The sequence below is a fragment of the Pseudorasbora parva genome, chromosome 23, assembly GCF_024679245.1.
Source record: "Pseudorasbora parva isolate DD20220531a chromosome 23, ASM2467924v1, whole genome shotgun sequence".
Taxonomy (NCBI): Eukaryota; Metazoa; Chordata; class Actinopteri; order Cypriniformes; family Gobionidae; genus Pseudorasbora; species Pseudorasbora parva.
The window spans coordinates 2,069,645-2,091,061 of NC_090194.1; the positions used below are offsets into that span (position 1 = coordinate 2,069,645).

General features: G+C 38.9%; 1 protein-coding gene across 1 annotated transcript in view; it reads left to right on the plus strand.

Moving 5' to 3' along the window:
• cux1a (cut-like homeobox 1a) overlaps positions 1-21,417 on the plus strand; it is a 214,417-nt gene that overhangs the window by 172,937 nt on the left and 20,063 nt on the right. The window contains exons 17-23 of the mRNA XM_067433652.1: positions 1,307-1,387; positions 4,613-4,714; positions 7,244-7,330; positions 9,227-9,690; positions 10,233-10,565; positions 10,872-11,031; positions 20,113-20,394. Of these exons, the coding sequence (XP_067289753.1) occupies positions 1,307-1,387; positions 4,613-4,714; positions 7,244-7,330; positions 9,227-9,690; positions 10,233-10,565; positions 10,872-11,031; positions 20,113-20,394 (1,509 nt within the window). The remainder of the gene's footprint in view (positions 1-1,306; positions 1,388-4,612; positions 4,715-7,243; positions 7,331-9,226; positions 9,691-10,232; positions 10,566-10,871; positions 11,032-20,112; positions 20,395-21,417) is intronic.

Consider the following 21,417-nt stretch of genomic DNA (forward strand, 5'->3'; position numbering starts at 1 on the left):
TAATAACTGAACCTTAAAATAAAGTTACCGGATTCTTTTGCAACACATTTTAAATGTTTCAGAAAACGATGCTTTTTGGAGAAATATATTTTTATTTTTAATTTAACATTAAGTAAAAATATTTTATGCTGTTCAAAAGAATGCTCTTTGTTTTATATTCGAAAGTTTAATTAATAATTTACCTGAAAATGTAAATATTTTGTCTGCTTTTCAGAAAAAAATAATAAAAAAATAAAGTTGTGTTTGTCTATTTTTATTGTGGTTTGTAAACGTTTGAATTGTAATGGTGGCAAATATAAAGCTGTCTATTACTATATTTATATTATTTAAATTAAAAAGAACATTAAATATATTTTTTATTAAACATTAAACAAAAATTTACCCTAAAATTAAATAGAAATATTTTACATTTAGATTTTTAAATTGAAAAATAAATTAATAGTTTACCCCAAAATGTAATAATAAAAAAAAAATCAGCTTTTCATTTTTTTAAACATTATATTAATTCTTATTGTATGCGTTTGTAATGTCTATTTTTACTGTTGTCTGTAATGGTGGCAAATATAAAGCTGTCTATTACTAAATTTATATTTGTATTTAAATGAAAAAATTGCATAATTTAACAAATGTTTTTATTTAACATTAAATTATTATCATTATTAGTATTATTACATATTAAATTTGTATAATTTGTTTCTGCTTTTCATGTTTATATTTTTAAATTAAAAGTTAAATTAATAGTTTACCCCAAAACTAGCTTTTCCATTTTTTTAATTGTTATATAATTTTTTTTGTTTGTGTTTGTAATGGTGGCAAATATAAAGCTAGTTTATATTTTTATTTATTTAAATTAAACATAATATATTAAATATATTTTTCTGAAAAGCAGAAGAAATGCGAATTAATTATTTAATACTAAACAATACAGATATATTTGTGAGTTATAGCCAAATAATTTATTTAAAAATAATTAAAAAATAATTGTTTGTAATTAGCAGTAAGTACTGATAAAATGATACAATTACAGTATAACTCTGAAAGCTATGGATTTATGCGTGCAAAATGATTGCATATGTTGTAAAACTGGTGATGAAATTAGCTGTGGTTAGCCAATATTAGCTTAATAATCATAATGACACATTAATGCAGTGCGTTTGCAGTTACGCGGTGCTGACTGATGGGACGGGGGACATTTCTGTCAACACACGGGTCATTCTTATTGTTGAGCCCTGGAGATGATTGGACAGCAGAAGTTTAGGGCTTGGTCTTACTTTATTTCTATCTTCCGCCACTTGTTTTCCAACAGAGAACCCAGGCCAGAACCTGAACAGAGTTTTTCAGGATGTTCCGAAGCGAAGAACCGGCTCGGAAGGCTCCACGCGGCCAGGTCTGTCTCACGCCTTCCCTCTCGTGTTTCGGGTTATGGAGTGTCAGATCCGCTTTGTCTGTATGTTTTTTTGTGCTGGTCTGTTTCTTCTCCATCTCTGGCCTGGAATCTGTTGCAAAACTAGTGAGTGAGTCAGACACCCCTTTTCCACCAAGGCAGTGCTGGTCCTAGTTCGGAGCCAGAGCCTAGTTTCAAATCGGTTCTTTGTCTTTCCACACCCAAAGCACCAGCTCCAAGCCAGGAAAAGTGGTTCTTAAAGGGTTAGTTCACCCAAAAACTCCTCTCCCTAATGTCGCTTCCCCCCCCATAAGACCTCCGTTCATCTTCACACAAGTTTAAGATATTTTATATTTAGTCCGAGAGCGTATGCAAGTGTATGCACACTATACTGTCCATGTCCAGAAAGGGAATAAAAACATCATCACAGTAGTCCATATGAGACATCAGTGGGTTAATTAGAGTCTCTTGAAGCATCAGAAATACATTTGGGTCCAAAAATAGCAAAAACTACGACTTTATTCAGCATTGTCTTCTCTTCTGCGTTTTTTTTTCAATCCTCAAATAAAGATTCAAACGGTTGTGAATCAGTGAATCAATCAATGATTCGGATCTCGTGTCAAACTGCTGAAATCACGTGACATTGGTGATCTGAATCATGAATCAATAGGGTGAGTCCTTAATGACATACATTTCATTTTTGGGTGAACTAACCCTTTAAGTAGCAGAAAAACACTGCTGGGCTAGAAGTAAGAACCGCTTGCGTCAGTGGCTGGAGGCGGGGTTACCGTGACCAACAGGACAATAATGTAATGTCCGTCTATACAAATCGTGGTGAGCTGCACGAATGCGTTGGATTCGCGGCGTTTTGATGCCGATGTTTGATCATAAAGCCATGAGCCATTGTTGATGGAAGGCTTGTTTGAGATGCATATTCGTTGTCCATATGTGCCAATATCAAGTGATTTCAGCAGTTTGACACGCGATCCGAATCATGAATCAATTCGCTGGTTCATAACCGTTCTAATCTTTATTTGAGGATTGAAAACAAACCCAGAAGAGAAGCCAATGCTGAATAAAGTCGTAGTTTTTGTTATTTTCGGACCCAAATGTATTTCTGATGCTTCAAGAGACTCTAATTAACCCACTGATGTCTCATATGGACTGTGATGATGTTTTTATTCCCTTTCTGGACATGGACAGTATAGTGTGCATACACTTGCATACGCTCTCGGACTAAATATAAAATATCTTAAACTGTGTGTGGAGATGAACGGAGGTCTTACGGGTGTGGAACGACATTAGGGAGAGTCGTTAATAACATTTCATTTTTGGGTGAATTAACCCTTCAAAGGCTCAAAGTCGGACCAACTTAGAGCTGACTCTGGCACTGGCTCTGAACTAGCACCGGTTCATTCTGGTGGAAAAGGGGTAGGACAGAGTTCAGAGAGATCTCGCTCCAAAAGCCGACATTTACCATAAACACCACACCTTTGACTTCACAGATTAGTTTCAAAAAGTCTAAACCAATGTAACTTTCCATCACGGAGGTCCTTGAGAAGTCTGTCCTGTTATTTCGTGGTCAGCTTGTGTGTTTATGTGTGTGTGTGTGTGTGTGGCAGAATCCTTCAGGCAGATCCACAGTGCCACCACATTACAACTGGTGGTTGAGTCTCCCCTAGGGCGGCGCTGTGGGTGGCTAGTGTGTGTGTGTGTGTGTGTGTGTGTGTGTGTGAGAGAGAGAGAGAGCGGGCGAGAGAGCATTACTTCCACCTCACACACACGTCCAGCTGCTCTCCTCACACACCAGTGACTCTGACCTTGCCCCGCTGCCCACTGCTCATCGGCCAGTTCCCTCAGCCTCTTTCTCTCTCTCCATATTTATTATTACTGCGCCGGCTCGTCTGATGATACTTCCACACGAGCTCTTGTTTCTCATGGACTTTGTCCAAATCTCTTTGTTGTGTGGACTTGTGTAGGACAGGAAACGGCTTCAGTCCTTGCACAGGAAGTGCTGCTGTAGTCAGGTGCTGATACACACAGTATTATAGACGAGCAAACGAATGCTTTTTTAGCTCTGTGCTCTTGAGTTTGGTTGCAGGATTGCATTTCCATAAAATAAAAAAAGTGCCAGCCCTATTTTAGCAAGTAAGCTTGCGTTTGCACCTGTTTAAACTTGCCCTTTTCATTTGTATATTGTGCACCATTTCTAAACGAAACATGGTTTCTGCTGGTGTTTAATTTGACCGTCCACTGTTTAAGGGCTTAAAATTGGAGCAGAAAGTCTTAAATTCAATATCATGGCATTACATTAGAGCCCTATGAGTTCTGTGATGCAGAATCCAGTCATAAAAATGTAATTTACTGTATAATGAGGAATGTCTCAGAATTTGTCAAATGTTGGATGAATCAAAAGTAGGTCTGACACTTAAAGGGACAGTTCACCCAAAAATCCTCATTTCCTCGTCCTCATGTCGATCCAAACCCGTCAGACTTTCCTTCATCATATAAAGCCATCGAGTCTCTTCAGAACATCTGGAATAATCCGCTCGATCCGTATGGATCAGTTTTAGGATCTCTTTATGAACTTTCTGAAGCGTCAGTGGAAGTTGCTTAGACTGTCAATGGAGGACAGAAATCTCTCTGATTTCATTACAAATATCTTCATTTGTGCTTGAAGATCAACGAAAGCCAGTCACATTTCATTTAACAATTAAAGCAGAATAAACTAAAACAATAAATTAAACCGGTTTCATAGGGCTCTAGATTAAATTACATTCACTGCAAACATGATGTTCTTCCTCAGGATTTTAGTTTTCCAGCACAAATATCTAAACACTTAAATCAAGAGGCATTTATGACATGCAGAATGAAGAAATGAAGTCTTGTTTTCTGAGAAACTGAACAAAATGAAGTGAGTTTATGATTAAAACAAGAACAAATATCTGTCATTGGGTATGAAAATGACTAACATTTGAATTAAGTTGATTTTTCTGAACACATCAGCAGATATTTGTTCTTGTTTTAATCATAATATCACTTTCACAAGATGTATCGTCTCTAACTTTAAGCTACTTTTGTCATCTGTTGGTTTTCAAACTTTGAAGTGTCACTACATTTTCTTTAATCAGTCTTAAATGTACCTTCATAAAGCCTGCAGAAACCCACAGAACAGACCTGTTTGTTGTTTTACACATGATGTCTCACGCACTTCTCATGTCTCCACAGGTAACATCACCACGCGGATCCGCACGCCCGAGACCGGCTCGGATGAAGCCATCAAGTCCATCTTAGAGCAGGCCAAGAGAGAGTTACAGGTTCAGAAAGCAGGTGAGTCTTCGTCTGCCATCAGGAAAACCAGGCTCAAGGTATTCGCACGTGTTTCCCGCTTACCCACCACTCACTTCATGTAGACTAGGACTCACCTGAATACGATCATTCCTGCATTCACTTATTCTGAATGAGCCAGTAAGTTTTGTGTTGTACTGATCGTGGCATCGTCACACTAATATAGTACAACACTGTTCAAAAGGGACGATTTTTTTTGAAAGAAATGTTACAAGGATGCATTAAATTGATCAGAAGTGATAGTAAAGACATTTATAATTCTGCTAAAGAATGCTGTTCTTTTGACCTTTTTAAAACACGTAACATGGTTTATAACTAAAAGCAGCGCAACTATTTTTAAACGCTGATCATACACCCGACGGCAGGCGCGACGCGAGTGTGTTCTCTAGTTTCAGCTCGACGCAGTTCTCATGTTCACGTCCAGCTCCTCTGTGTTTAAATACCAAATGCACTGGCACATCTGTTCACCCATCAGAGTGTGTGTGTGTGTGTGTGTGTGTGTGTGTGTGTGTGTGTGTGTGTGTGTGTATGTTCCCCCATGGGCGTCTGGACTAAACCAGGTGTGTTCAGGAGCATTGTTGGAGCGTTGCTATTGTGAGGAACTGAAAGCCACTGACCACTGACCAACACACACCTGCTCTAAAGTCAATAGTGCAGTATTTCTGTGTTATTTAAAGAGTGTGTTAGTAATAGGAGCCTATAGACGGTGCAGCACACACACAGTCGGATTATTACACACACAGGGACACACAGAAACAAACACACACACACACAAACACTCTCTGATTATTACACACACAAGGACGCGCAGCAACACACACGCACTCTGATTATTACACACACAGGGACACGCACACACACACACACACTCTGATTATTACACACACAGGAAAGCACAGCAGCACACACACACTCTGATTATTACACACACAGGGACACGCAGCATCACACACACACACTGATTACTACACGGACGCGCAGCAGCACACACACTCTGATTATTACATACACAGGGACACGCAGCAACACACACACTAATTATTACACACGGACGGGCGAGCAGCAACAGACACACACTCTGATTATTACACACACACACGGACGCACAGCAGCACACACACTCTGATTATAACACACACACACACGTTTAAATATTACAAATAAAAGGATTCCTCTCTGGAGAAGCGTTCAGTCTCTCCTCATGTCAATAGTGAATCCGCTCATGGCTCGAGCACAACTGGCTTTTAAAGGGAAAGGGAGATAAGACTCTGATTGGCTTATTGCTCGTTACGCCCCAAACACATTCATGACTCATTAAGATACGAGGGACGACCCTTTTAGACCATGAGCCGATGTTAAACTAGCAAAAGTGTATTCAGACTCGCCCTAAGAGCTTCTGTCCCGTGAGCTCAGATCAGTAAAATATGGCCCAATATGTTTCTTGAGCAGCAAATCAGCCTATTAGAATAATTTCTGAATGATCATGTGACACTGGAAATTTAGATTTGCCATCAGAGGATGATAAAATAGAAAACATTGTAATAATCAGGGATGCACCAAAATGAATTTTGGACAATGCCGATAATTCTTTATGTTTGAAAGCCCATAACTGATATATATCAGCTAATAAATCTAAACCAAATGTTTCGCATAGAGCCTGATTACAAAAACAAAAGTCTCACATTAAAAGCCTATTAAGCACACAATTATAACGTTCTCATTGGGATTTTATGTAGTCGATATGACAGATTTGCACTGAACGATTTTTTCCTTTTTTAATGAGATTATCATATTTTAAGCAATTCAAAACCAGCATGATGAACAGTGCGCATCTGAAGTGTCTCAGATTTAAAACATTGACCATATTTTCTTATTGGGCCGATAGTGATAACATTAACAATGAACATATATCTTCATTTTAAGTTAGAACAGTGCATAATAGTTATATTATTATTTGTTAGCTACATTCAAATCCATCTTAATCGCGATTAAATTCACTTTACATTTACACTGCATTAATGTAGGCAGACACAAGCTACACATTTTATTATTTGCATTAATTCCCTGGTAATTAGTGTTAAAATATGCATTCATTTTCTATTATTCCTCCAATAATTGACACTGTTTTGACACATTCAAATATATTGAGACTGAAAATCCTTACCTCTGTATTAAAGGGATAGTCATCATTTACTCGCCCTCAAGATGATACCGATATGGTGGACGATATATTGTGCATTTCTATTAATAATATTTCACAATGTTACTGTATTTTTGATCAATTGTTCAAGCATAAGAGACTTCTTTCAAAAAAGCTTTTGAACAGTAATGCATGTTGGCTAGAACTGTATTTGCAATGTAGATTTTGCACAAGAACTGTCTAAAACAAATGATTATATGAGTCGTGTCCTCCCTGTTTTGAGTGTTTTAAAATTCCCACTTTTACCTTTTCCTGTCCAAGCTTGTGTAACGTAATTAAACTAACTGTCTCTTCCCCACCTGCCACTGCAGACGGCGTGGGGGAGAGGCAACGGCGATCAGGTTACCACAGAGGCTCGGGCAGCTATTTCCAAATATATGCACACAGTCTAAGACTTGGTGAGGTTTTGTGCTGTCTGTTGAAAGTTCCCCCAGATTTTACCCCCACGCCAAGAGCGCTACTGCTTCCAATGAACTTCTCAGTGTCATAAATCAGTCTGAGTCATGGAGATTTATGAGCGATGTATGTTTTATATATATACATCAATGAAAAACCCAGTGTATATACACATGTTGAGAAATCTTTTATGATCTAACTCACAGAAAACAGACGTCTCTAACTTTATTATTTGAAGCTCTTTACAGAGAGTTCCTTTTGCTATAATGTATATACACCGATCAGGCATAACTTTATGGCCGGAGAATAACACTGATGATCTCTTCATCACGGCTCCTGTTAGTGGGTGGGATATATTAGGCAGCAAGTGAACATTTTGTCCTCAAAGTTGATGTGTGTGAAGCAGGAGAAATGGGCAAGCGTAAGGATTTGAGCGAGTTTGACAAGGGCCAGATTGTGACGGCTAGACAACTGGGTCAGAGCATCTCCAAAACTGCAGCTCTTGTGGGCTGTTCCCGGTCTGCAGTGGTCAGTATCTATCAAAAGTGCTCCAAGGAAGGACCAGTGGAGAACCGGCCACAGGGTCATGGGCGGCCAAGGCTCATTGATGCACATGGGGAGCGAAGGCTGGCCCGTGTGGTCCGATCAAACAGACGAGCTACTGGAGCTCAAACTGCTCCAGAAGTTAATGCTGGTTCTGATAGAAAGCTGTCAGAATACACAGAGCAGCTCAGTTTGTTGCGTATGGGGCGGCATAGCCGCTGACCAGTCAGGGTGACCTCTGACCCCGCCGAAAGCACCAACAGTGGCACGTGAGCATCAGAACTGGACCACGGAGGAATGGAAGAAGGTGGCCTGGTCTGAGGAATCACGTGTTCTTTTACATCACGTGGATGGCCGTGTGTGTGTGTGTGTGTGGCTTACCTGAGGAACACATGGCCCCAGGATGCACTATGGGAAGAAGGCAAGCCGGCGGAGGCAGTGTGATCCTTTGGCCAATGTTCTGCTGGGAAACCTTGGGTCCTCCATCCATGTGGATGTTACTTTGGCACGCTCCACCTACCTTAGCATTGCTGAGACCATGTTCAGCCTTTCATGGAAACGGTATTCTGGTGGCTGTGGCTCTTCCAGCAGGATAATGCTCCTGACACAAAGCACAAATGCTTCAGGAATGGTTTGAGGAGCACAACAACCAGTTTGAGGCGTCGACTCAGCCTCCAGATTTAATCGAGCATCTGTGGGATGAGCTGAACACACAAGTCCGATCCATGGAGGCCCAACGTCACATCTTACAGGATCTGCTGCTAACATCTTGATGCCAGATACCACAGCACACCTTCAGGGGTCTAGTGGAGTCTATGCCTCGACGGGTCAGCAAAAGGGGGACCAACACAATATTAGAATGTTATGCCTGATCAGTGTATATATTACATTTACATTAAACTCCAAATTTATTCTACAATATTATTGGGTAGCACAGGGCAGCGATCTCTCACTGGCACTCTTTAAAGGAGTAGTTCATCTGTCATCATTTATTCACCCTCATGTCTTTCCAAACGAATGACTTTCATTCTTCTGTGGAACACAAAAAGAGATGTTTTTGAATGTTAACGCTGCTCTTTTCCATGCTATAGTACATGGGCTTGTCGATATCCCAAAATAATAGACGTTTAAAAACACCATAATAGTAGTTTTGCCATTTTATGGATCTGTATTCTTTCACTGGCATAAAAGCTTTGTGCTCCACAGAAAAAAGAGTAAGTCATATGTGTTTAGAAAACATGAGGATGAATATATAATGCCAGAATAGCAATTTTTCCTTAGACTGTTTTTTTGTGTAATAATATTTCTAGGTAAAACAGATTGTGACCACTTACATGCGTCTTCTGTTCCTGCAGTTGAGAGTTCTCAGCCTCCGTCCTCCTCCAGCAACTCTGACGAGAACATCCGCTCCATCCTCGAGCAGGCTCGGAGGGAGATGGAGGCCCAGCAAGCGTCTCTGGAGCCCGTGCTGAAGGCCAGCTCCATGGCCCCGACCGATCTCTCGCTGCTGGGCTCCAAGCTCCTGGGCTCGCCGCTCTCCAGCCTCCCCTACACCCCCATCGCTCAGGCTCTGAAGAAGCCCTCCACCTCCCCTCTCCTGGACTTCCACGGTGGGGTGAAGAAGGAGATGGGCGAGCTGGCCGTCTCAGACATGGGGCTGGAGGGAATGCCCAAGCTGGGCCGTCTCTCTGAGGCTGGAGGTGGGGTAGGTGGAGGTTCCTGGAGGGAGCACTGGTGGAGCTCAGGCCTCTCTGAGCGCCGTGGAACCGGCCAGCCCTCCGCTAGTGAAGACGCCCACAGCCAAGAGGACAGCAAGGAGGTATTCGGCACATATGATGCCACATAAACCCAATCTATCTATCTATCTATCTATCTATCTATCTATCTATCTATCTATCTATCTATCTATCTATCTATCTATCTATCTATCTATCTATCTATCTATCTATCTATCTATCTATCTATCTATCTATCTATCTATCTATCTATCTATCTATCTATCTATTTATCTATCGTTTGTTCGTACTATCATTCATTCTTTCGTTTGTTTGCTCATTCTATTGTTCGTTCAATTGTTTGTTCCATTCTATCTATCATTTGTTCATTAAATCGATTGTGCATTATCTATTATATATGAATACATATAATAAAAATATATTTGTTTACTAAGCAGTTTATTAAAATATTTTTTTACTCAGCTTGCATTTTTTTTTCATATTTATTTCGGATTTAGTTATTGTACTACTTTTTTAGTTAGTTGCCAGGGCCAGTAGTCCAGTCAGAATAGTACTGTACTTGCACACTGTAATGCAGCTCCATCATATGTCTAACCCCAGCTCTGTTGCTCTTTGCCCCCACCAGAAGCTCCCTCGGCTGGGCAGCACCGCGCCTGTGGCTCCTGCTTCCTCTCTGGATTACTGGAAGGACTGGCCCAGCTCAGAGTCCCCGTACTCCCAGAGTTCAGAGCTCAGTCTGCAGATGCCCAGCGGCAGCGAGACCCCTCAGAGCAGCCCATTGCCTTCATCCTCACCTTTATTATCCCTCCCTAAAGTGGCCAAACCCGTGGTGCCCCCCCTCACCCCCGAGCAATACGAGTACTACATGTACCAGGAAGTGGACACTGTCGATCTCACACAGCAGGTCAAAGACAAACTAGCCAAGAATGGCATCTGTCAGCGGATCTTTGGCGAGAAGGTCAGTGCTCTTCACATCAGATACGCTTCCATCGATTAACCACCCGTCATGCTGCTAAGAAATGATTTGAGTGCTTGTGTGTTAGTTTCATTTTTATACGCAATGCAAATGTATCACTTTGTAATACCAGCTGCATCTTTCTTCTTATTGCATCATAAAATATCTTCATATTTGTTTCAGGGCTGTTTTTCTTTGAATCTCATGTACCGTATCCCCTGTGTGTGTGTGTGTGTGTGTGTGTGTGTGTGTGTGTGTGTGTGTGTGTGTGTGTGTGTGTGTGTGTGTGTGTGTGTGTGTGTGATGCAGGTGCTGGGCCTCTCTCAGGGGAGTGTGAGCGACATGCTCTCTCGGCCGAAGCACTGGAGCAAGCTCACGCAGAAAGGAAGAGAGCCGTTCATACGCATGCAGTTATGGCTGAACGGCGAGCTGGGCCAGGCTCTGATGCCAATGCCCGGACAGACACAAGGTAACACACAGACACACTTTACCATCACACACTCATGTGCACTGAGGACGCTTTCTACAAAGCATCATGGGTGAAAATACAGTCGGAAAGGGTTCTTGACACAACGCAGGAAAAAGCTGATTTCAATCTCGAGCTTCATTTAAATTGATCTGAAAATTATCAAAAAGTTGAGGAGTGAATAAAATAAATAAAAGAAAAAATAATAATAAAATTACAAATTAAAATTAAAAAAAGTATTTGAAAAATGCAAACACAATTTAAAAAATAATAATAATAATAATAATAATAATAATAATAATAATAAAGAATACATATATATGTTTATTTTTTTATTTTATAATTCATATATATATATATATATATATATATATATATATATATATATATATATATATATATATATATATACATATGAATTATAAAATAAATAAAAATTATATATTATATATAATATTAAATAAATAAAATAAAATATGAAATAAAATAAAATAAAAAAATCTTTGGATTGTATTTTTGTCTAATAAATAAATAAAATATAATAATAAATAAGTAAATAAATAAAGTATTAATAAACAAAATTTTATATTTTTCTAATAAATGAATAATTAAAATATAATAATAATAATAAATACAATAAAATGAAATGTATATAAAAAAGATAAAATAAAAAAATCTTTGTATTGTATTTTTGTCTTTTAATGTATTTTCAGGTTAGCTGTTTTTTTCTGATCAATGTTAAATATATTTTACTGTGGTGAATGTGTTAGACAGTTTGTATTGATGAATCTAGCATTTATTTATTTTATTTCATTTAAGTGCCAATTTCTCATGCTTCAGACGTGTTGCATCGCCAGCGAGAATGTGTCACACGTCTGGAAAATACGGATTTAGTCTTTCGATATATCACTTGGATAATAACTTCAGCACGCATTATTTCAAGCAGAGCGCCCGGATGCTCTCGCGTGACCTCAGTGTAGTTTCATCTCTGCACAGAAACATGCGTAGTGGCCCGAGGCGGATGTGAAAGCGCTTCTCGTTGTGATGTGGCTTTGGTTTCTTGGTTTCACTACTCACATCCTGAGCAGTCGTCAAAGCCACCATTCATTCGGCTGTCTTATCGTTGGGCATGGGCGTTTGCGAAACTCTCCCTTCGATGTTTGGCCGATCACTCCCTCTTCCCCTTGCCAAACACTCTCAAACGCATCGAGCTCTGAAACTATCGCAGGAAGAACAGCAAGCAGCCTGGTCTGTCATGTTGAGAACGGCCATATTTGATGATCCATCAATTCTGGATGGACAAGAACACATTTTTTTCTTGATAAACTCACTCTGAGATGCAGTATAAAACAACATTTCATGAAAATGCTAATGGCTGCATTCCTTTAACGGTTTGACTAATGCTGGTTTTAGCCTGGCTTGAGTAAATAACCGAGGGCAAACCAAATCTCAGAGTAATTCTTCAGTAGTTTGGCCAGCCGCACCTCGCTCGACCTCACGGTTGGAGAATTTAAATAACTCACGGCTAAATGGACGCGCGATCACACTGCTGACCCCGTTTCTCTTCGTTTCCTTATCTATCTATCTATCTATCTATCTATCTATCTATCTATCTATCTATCTATCTATCTATCTATCTATCTATCTATCTATCTTGTCTGTCTGTCTGTCTGTCTGTCTGTCTGTCTGTCTGACTGTCTGTCTATCTATCTATCGTTCTATCTATCGATCTATCTATCTATCTATCTATCTATCCATCCATCCATCCATCCATCCATCCATCCATCCATCCATCCATCCATCCATCCATCCATCCATCCATCCATCCATCGTTCATTCTATTGTTTGCGCTGCAGAACTGAATGATAACAGAAACTGACTTTCATAAGCCGTCAGAGTCGTGTGTGTAAAAATCTACTTATTATTTTGCAGTTCAGGGCCTTTTTAAACCCGTTATGCCGTTTATTAGCAGTCATCAATTTTTATGTTTCCATTGACCTGAATTTGAAGGAAAGGCGTCGGGGGGTTGGGTTAAATCGCTGCGGCGTGGATGAGGGAGGGGGGGGTTCGTCTCACAGGGGCCATCCAGAAAAGCCCCCCTGGGCTCTCTCAAGGGCCTCCTTGAGCTGTTGTAATCAATTAGCCCATCAGCGCTGGAATATATGATAATTACCCGCTTCTCCTCCTCTGTGACTGGCTGCCGAACGCACCATCATGCTCCAGTGGCTGATTAATATGCAAATAATCAGCCGATGGAATGATAAATGGGAGTCAAGCTGTGCGTGTGAGTGTGAGGCCGATTATGATGAATAGCACTCGCTCGCTGTCCTACTTAAAGCTTTTCTCTGTCATTTTTACCACAAATTAAGCCAAGTAATATATACATTATAGTGATGAGTTCAGCCAGAGGTGGGGGAAACAGGAATAGGAAATGATCAACTTTGAACTGAGGCTGTTAAAGGGACTTATTTTTAACCACACACCGCGACAAAAACACTTTTTTAAAATATTCACTTCTTTTTTTAAGTCTTTACATTCCATTGGAAATATAAGAAACCTTGTATGCTCACCAAGGCATTTATTTGATCGACAACAATTGATTGCAACAATAAATACATTTCTCAATTGACAACGATCGTTGTGATTTATAATTTTGAGGAAAATAATCGGGATTTTCAATGCAGCATGACGAAAATGTGAGTCGACTAAAACTTGACCAAACAAAAACAGAATGAGGTTGACTAAATATGATAGAAACTAAAAAGCTCATTTGACACAGGACTGAGACTAAAGCCCTATTGGGACGGTAATTGTGTCTCGTGGGGTCGTGAGGTGTTTTCATCATGTACAGCGGCTAGTCTGGGATTTTATTGCCGTCTGAATCCAGAATGTCTGTGTTTTTCTCCCACCATCCGCGTAAAAATCCCCGGCCGAATTACCTCCTGTTTTTGGACAAACACCGAGATTGTGTGGGAATTTAATCCACATCTCTGAGTTTTCAAGATTATATCACTTCAAAATTCACTGTTTATATCCTTTTTGACCCCTGCAGAACACCGTACGGCTGCGTTTCGCTGTCATTTTGATGCATTTTAAAGATCTAGACTTATATTACTGAAAGGCTGGCTAACGAGAGCAATGCATTTCATCACCGCTCAAAAAAATAAATAAAATCATGTAAACATTTGAAAGGGGCTGTTATTACAGAAGCGATTATATATGGTAAAATAACTACGCTGCAAAAAAGGCTTTTCTTACTCAGTATTTTTGTCTTGTTTCTAGTCTAAATATCAAAAAATTCTTACATTAAGAAACATTTACTAGACAAGTACAAATTATTGTCTTGTTTTGGGGAAAAATAACTCAAAATGAAGAGAGTTTTTGCCTAAAATAAGATAAATAATCTGCTAATGGTGTGAGAAAAATAATCTTGTTTTCTGTTTGAATTAAGATTATTTTTCTCACCCCATTGGCAGATTATTTATCTTATTTTAAGCAAAAATTCTCTTCATTGTGAGTTATTTTCCCCCAAAACAAGACAATTACTTTTGCTTGTCTAGTAAATACTTCTTGTTTTAAGAATGTTTAGATGTTTGGACTGGAAACAAGAGAAAAATACTGAGTAAGAAAAGCATTTTTTGCTCTGCACATCATTATGATCACCTCATATGAATAATAAGAGGCTGTATTCACTTATTTCTGCTCATATCCATGTGGAGTAAAATGACATCCTTTATTTTGAGATAAAATACAAGAGAGCAAACCATTTTAACTATAATGTGCATCTATATATCCTCCTATTTTAAACGCATTTAAACAGTTCAATAATAATTAGGATATTATTTTCCTATTATTAAATTAAATATGCATTTATTCTTATTATACCAGGCATATGATATTATATTTACAGCATGCAATCATGTTATTGAGCAGGTGAGCAGCGTTCCCGGTCACAAAACTCGGGAATAATCAACTTTACGAATGCATGAATTTATCTTTTATTTTTACAGACGTCCACGTGAGAAACAATTTCCGGCGTCCGATTAAGGCTTAAAGGGATAGTTCACTTTAAAATGAAAATTGTGTCGTCCTTTACTCATCCTCAAGTTGTTTCAAACCTGTATGAATTTCTTTCTTCATCTGAACACAAGGGAAGATATTTTGAAGAATGTCAGAAACCGAACAGTTAACTGGAGCCATTGACTTCTGTAGTAGGAAGAAAAATACTATGGAAGTCAATGGCTCCAGTTAACTGTTTGGTTACTGACATTCTTCAAAATATCTTCCCTTGTGTTCAGCTGAAGAAAGAAATTCTTACTATACCTTTAAATGTAAAAATAGCTGAGGAAATCAACACTAGGTCGTATTTTTTGTACGACAGTAGCCTTGGATATATGTTTACACACACATGCATCCGGTGACGTGCCAGTGTGGATAGTTGTGTTTAAATGAACCGGCCAGGCTTGACCGATTTGCCAGATAATCTGAGCAGCAGGCACCGTAATGGCCCGAGCTTTAGAGGCCTGTAATGGGTTTCTTTCTTCCAGCTGCCCTGTTCTGTGCCTCACAGCTTTCAGCACGCAGCACTTAGCACTGAGCTAATGCACCTCAGCACAGGAAAAAAACTGCAGATGGTGGCGGCACACAGGAAAGAGCCTGGATGTGGATTTAAAACGGGACGTTCTTGATTTAGGTCAAGTGATTGATAAAGTTTATGCAGCAAGATGAGTCGGTTATTGCCTAAAAAAGGAATATTTCACCCGTAAATGAAACTTTGTCATCATTTACTCACCCGTATGTTATTTCCAAACCAGCATGACTTTCTTTCATCCACTATAACTGCACAGAAAACTACGTTCTTCAGCAAAAAAAAGAAAAAAAACTGTCCAACCGGTAATGATTCAGGCACAGATCAAATGTTCACTAGTGTGTGAGGACTCTATCGTTCATTTATGATCTGAGGAGAGCAAAATAAAGTCAACTGTGACTTTACATCAACAATTCTCCAGTGAAACTGATCCAGACACTTTGTATGTTTTGCTGAAGTGCTTGTTCTTTAATTGCTCATGTGACCTTTGGCCCCACAGACTGAACTAAATGAAGCATCGCTTGTCATTGGTTGAGCTAAACTGGTATTATCTAATTGTGTTGTTAAAAGGGTCATAACACACACAGTTTGTGCCAGTCTGGTGTTAATCTTGAGTATCTGTAGAGTAGTGTTGATCCTTCATATCTCACAAGAGTCTTTAGTTTATCAGATTTATAAAAGACAGATACACTGAACCGATTCTTTCTGAAAACAGCCGAGCTCGTGGAGGAGTGCAGTGGGCGGAGCTAAAGACACACACACACACACACACACACACACACACACACACACACACACACACACACACACACACTATATGTTGGTGTTGTTCACATTATATTTACTTTCGTGCCGATTGCCAACAAAACACAAACATTTGATCAGTTTCTCTCACCGCCTGCGGTTCCCACTCATGACCGGGAACACACACACACACACACACACACACACACACACACTTGCAGAACTCCGGAAACACAAACTGCATCCACTGTTCTCTTAATGCTGAATTATTTGAGAAGCTGAACAAGCTGAGCTTTTCCACACACACACACTTCTTTAGTGACATTGTTGATCTCGTGTCTAAAAACACAACGCCAGCGTTCGCAAAGGATTTTGAAAAATCGCACAGTGTGCAGGACCCATACTCTTTAACATACATAACAATATAAGTCAGAATGCATGAAATAGCTTTAGACCCCCCTGTTTAAAATAAATAGCTGATTGTAATCCATTACATCCCTTTCTCTCAACGTTATCTGACATTATCAAGATGAGTTTGTTCAGTTTAACTCTGAGTTCTTGTCATAATGCATTACCATTTATAGTATAATAACTGTGATAATGTGAGAAAATGTTGAATAGGTTTTGGTTTGACTGTATGTAGATACACACACACGGCTCTTCCTTGTCCTCTAGCTGTGTCCTGTATATTGCCTGTCCTTACTGACCCTCATTAGGACGACACACTCAACCAGGCTAAAACAAGCTCTCCTCCAGGGTGTGTGTGTCTGTGCGTGTGCATAGGTGTGTGTGTGTGTGAGTTGAAGAGCACTACATGACCCCTCATCAGTCTCTCCAGATCCTCTCCTCTGAATGTCAGTCCACCCTTGCGATCGTCCAATCAGAACCCATATAAGATTAGAGCGCGCTTTGAGTGTCGATCGGATGTTTTCGGGCCCGTTCGGTTTAAACCTGTTGTGAGACTCAATCCCATCATGCTTCAAAATTAGGGCCGGACAGATGTAGGCTTTCACGTTTGTGCTGTGTGTGTGTGTGTGTGTGTGTGTGGGCATGTTTTTGTGACATATGAGGACACAAATGTGTATAATGCCATGGGTATGACACAGGTATTACAGGAGAGGGTGAAATATGAGGACATTACCCATGTCCCCACTTTACAAAATGCTTATAAATCACACAGGAGGAGTTTTTTTTAGAAAGTAAAAATGCAGAGTGATTCCTGTGAAGGGTAGGTTTAGGGGTAGTGTGTGTGTGTGTGTGATGGATGGGTAGGTTTAGGGACAGGGGCAGTGTAGAGGGATAGAATGTACAGTTTGTAAAAACATTGCACAAAAACAAACATGTGTATGTGTGCGTGTGTGTGTGTGTGTGTGTGTGTGTGTGTGTGTGTGTGTGTGTGTGTGTGTGTGTGTGTGTGCACTCAGCCACACGCGTAGCTGCATTAACCAGCTGTGTGTCCAGATGCGGTCGCCCCTCCCGTCCTCTTTATCACACGCATACACACTGGTTACATGCAGCATGTCACAGGAACATCCTGTCATTCCCGCTCGTGTCCCTAAAACACCTCCTACCTCCCACACACACACACACACACAGACCCCGCCGCCAGTCAAACTGTCACCAGGCTGTGCGTGGTCTTGCTGCAGATCTGATATGACTGGCTGCTCCGCGCCTTGAGCTCCTGCTCTGCTCGCCGTGTCCCCGAGCTCAGCTAATCCGATCTGACGCTCCCTCCCGATGCTCTCTTCACCACCAGCTCTGCACTGCACTGCCACAGCAGCCAATCCCACAGTCCGGCTCTCTCACACACACACACACACACACACACACACACACACACACACACACACACACACACACACACACACACACACACACACACACACACACACACACACACACACACACACAAACACACACACCACGAGAGGATGATGGGACGTGAAAGGGGAGAGTGTTAGAGAGAGTGTTGGGTGCTTGGTGTCTGTGTTAAAGGAGCAATTCTCGCGTTTATGTCCTTCCAAATGCGGATGACTTTCTATTTTATGATAAACACCAAATATATGAAAGCGTATGTTTGCTGATGAAACCAGAATTTAAGTTTTAATAACTATTCAGATTATTTATAATTAGTACAGCGATTGTGTTTACATAATGTATTTATAATTATTATGTATATTTGAATACACACACATGCATGTATATATTTAAGAAATATTTGCATGTATGTATTTTTATATCATTTTTATGTATATATTTCAGAACATTTTTATTTATATATACATAATAATTATACACACACATATTGTTATTAATAATGTAAGAAATATTTGCATGTATGTATTTTTATGTAAAGTTTACTATATATAAATATATATTAGTATGTATATATTTAAGAATTTGTTTATTTATACATAATAATTATAAACATATATTATATATTTAAGAAATATTTGCAGGTATGTATTTTTATATCATTTTTATTATATAAATATATATATAAATACATTTTTATATATTTAAGAAAAAATGTGTTATATTTATATATACATAATAATTATACACACATATATTATGTAAACACAAATGTTTATTTTGATGCGATTATTGGGTGTTTAACTGTTTGACAGCTCTTTAATTATATATAATATATATTAATTATTATTTGTTCTAATTAATTGTTAATATATATAGTGTATTTTTGGCCTTGAAGCGTAGAGATTTTTCCAAAAAATGACTTTTTGGGATTCTTTCTGGGATCTATCTCACCCAGAAATAAACATTGTTGGAAGTATATCTTGGACTATATTAATTAATATTAATGATTAAAATGTAAATATATTCAAAAATATATTTAAACATATACATATTAAAAATAACATATTTTGTTTATAAATGTTTATGTTTTTAAAAGACTTCTATCGTCACCAAGGCTGCATTTTATTTGATCAAAAATGTAATAAAACAGTGATATTTTGACATAATATTATATATTATTACAAGTGCTTTATTGATATAAATTATAATCGAAACAGTTGTGCTGCTTAATATTTCTGTGCAATCTATTCAGGATTCTTTGATGAATATAATGTTAAAAAGAATATATTTGAAAGTGTCACTTTTGATCAGTTTAATGTGTCCTTGCAGAAAAAAAGTATTCATTTGACTCAAAAATTATGATCCAAGTTATTCAACTAAATATACAATTCAAATTAATTAATAAGGTCATATTTAATTCTGTAAACTATCCAAATCAATTATTTTTGTCTTGTTTCTAGTCCAAACATCTATTTACTAGACAAGTATAAGTAATTGTCTTGTTTTGGGAAAAATAACTCAAAATGAAGAGAGTTTTTGCTTATAATAAGATAAATAATCTGCCAATGGGGTGAGAAAAATAATCTTGCTGTAAGAATTTTTAGATGTGTGGACTAGAAACAAGACAAAAATACTAAGTAAAAAGAGCATTTTTTGCGGTGTATTTTTGGGATCTCTCCCTTTAAACCCCGAAATAAACATGTCGGAAGAGCCATAGAACTTCCTCCTTAATTTATTTGTCTCATTATGCTTGGAGAGAAGCTGTGACTTGGCATGACGTGATGCATCTGTGACTGTCCATCACTTCCTGTTGCTGAGCAGGAAGACCTCGGTTGGGGTTACGGTTTCATTGGCTACTCTCTCCATATTTAGACAGATCTTCATTCAGGCCTGTCGATAAGTAATGCTTAATTTGGTTCCTCTGGTTTTCACAGAGATTACCCCGAAGACCTCGGCCAGCTGTAGTCCTGCCCCAGAGTCGCCTCTGAGTTCGGCGGAGGAGTCGGTGAAGAGCCAGCAGGAGGAGCCCATGTGCCGAGCCTCCTCCACCCAGGAGCCCAGCGAAGCCTCCGAATCCCAGCCCGGCACACCGCTGCCCCTTCCTCTGCCGGGACACTCGGGTCTCAGCATACAGGAGATGGTGGCCATGTCCCCCGAGCTCGACACCTACGCCATCACTAAGAAAGTAAAAGAAGTTCTCACAGATAACAACCTCGGTGAGTTTCTTTCTCTCTCTTTCGTTATTCAAGGACAATACACATTAATAACACATCAAATATGTAAAATAAATGCACCAGATTTAGCCAACCATGGCTAGTTTTCATCCGTAATCCCATGGCAGGTTGATGTTAACGACAGGGACAATGCAAAACAAAACGACAAAAACAAAAATAGTGTATCAAAATGTCTATTAATTTGATTTAACAGTAACCATTTTTTAAGCTTTTCTGAGAAATCACAATGACCTGTTTATACATTGTAATTCTTTAAAGGGTTAATTCAACTAAAAATGTCATTAACTCCTCTCCCTAATGTCGCTCCACACCCGTAAGACCTCCGTTCATCTTCACACACAGTTTAAGATATTTTATATTTAGTCCGAGAGCGTATGCAAGTGTATGCACACTATACTGTCCATGTCCAGAAAGGGAATAAAAACATCATCACAGTAGTCCATATGAGACATCAGTGGGTTAATTAGAGTCTCTTGAAGCATCAGAAATACATTTGGGTCCAAAAATAACAAAAACTACGACTTTATTCAGCATTGGCTTCTCTTCTGGGTTTGTTTTCAATCCTCAAATAAAGATTTGGACGGTTATGAATCAGCGGATTGATTCATGATTCGGGTCGCCAATGTCTCGTGATTTCAGCAGTTTGACACGCGATCCGAATCATGAATCAATTCGCTGATTCATAACCGTTTGAATCTTTATTTGAGGATTGAAAACAAACCCGGAAGAGAAGCCAATGCTGAATAAAGTCGTAGTTTTTGTGATTTTTGGACCCAAATGTATTTCTGATGCTTCAAGAGACTCTAATTAACCCACTGATGTCTCATATGGAATTTTTTCAAGGATTCTTTGATAAGTAAAAGTTTAAATAGATTTTAAATTTTTTTAATCTTTTCTAACAATATAAATCTTTACTATTTTTAATAAATGCTGTTCTTTTAAACTTTGTATTCATCCTGAAAAAGTATCACAGGTTGCAAAAACATATAAAAATATTTCCAACAT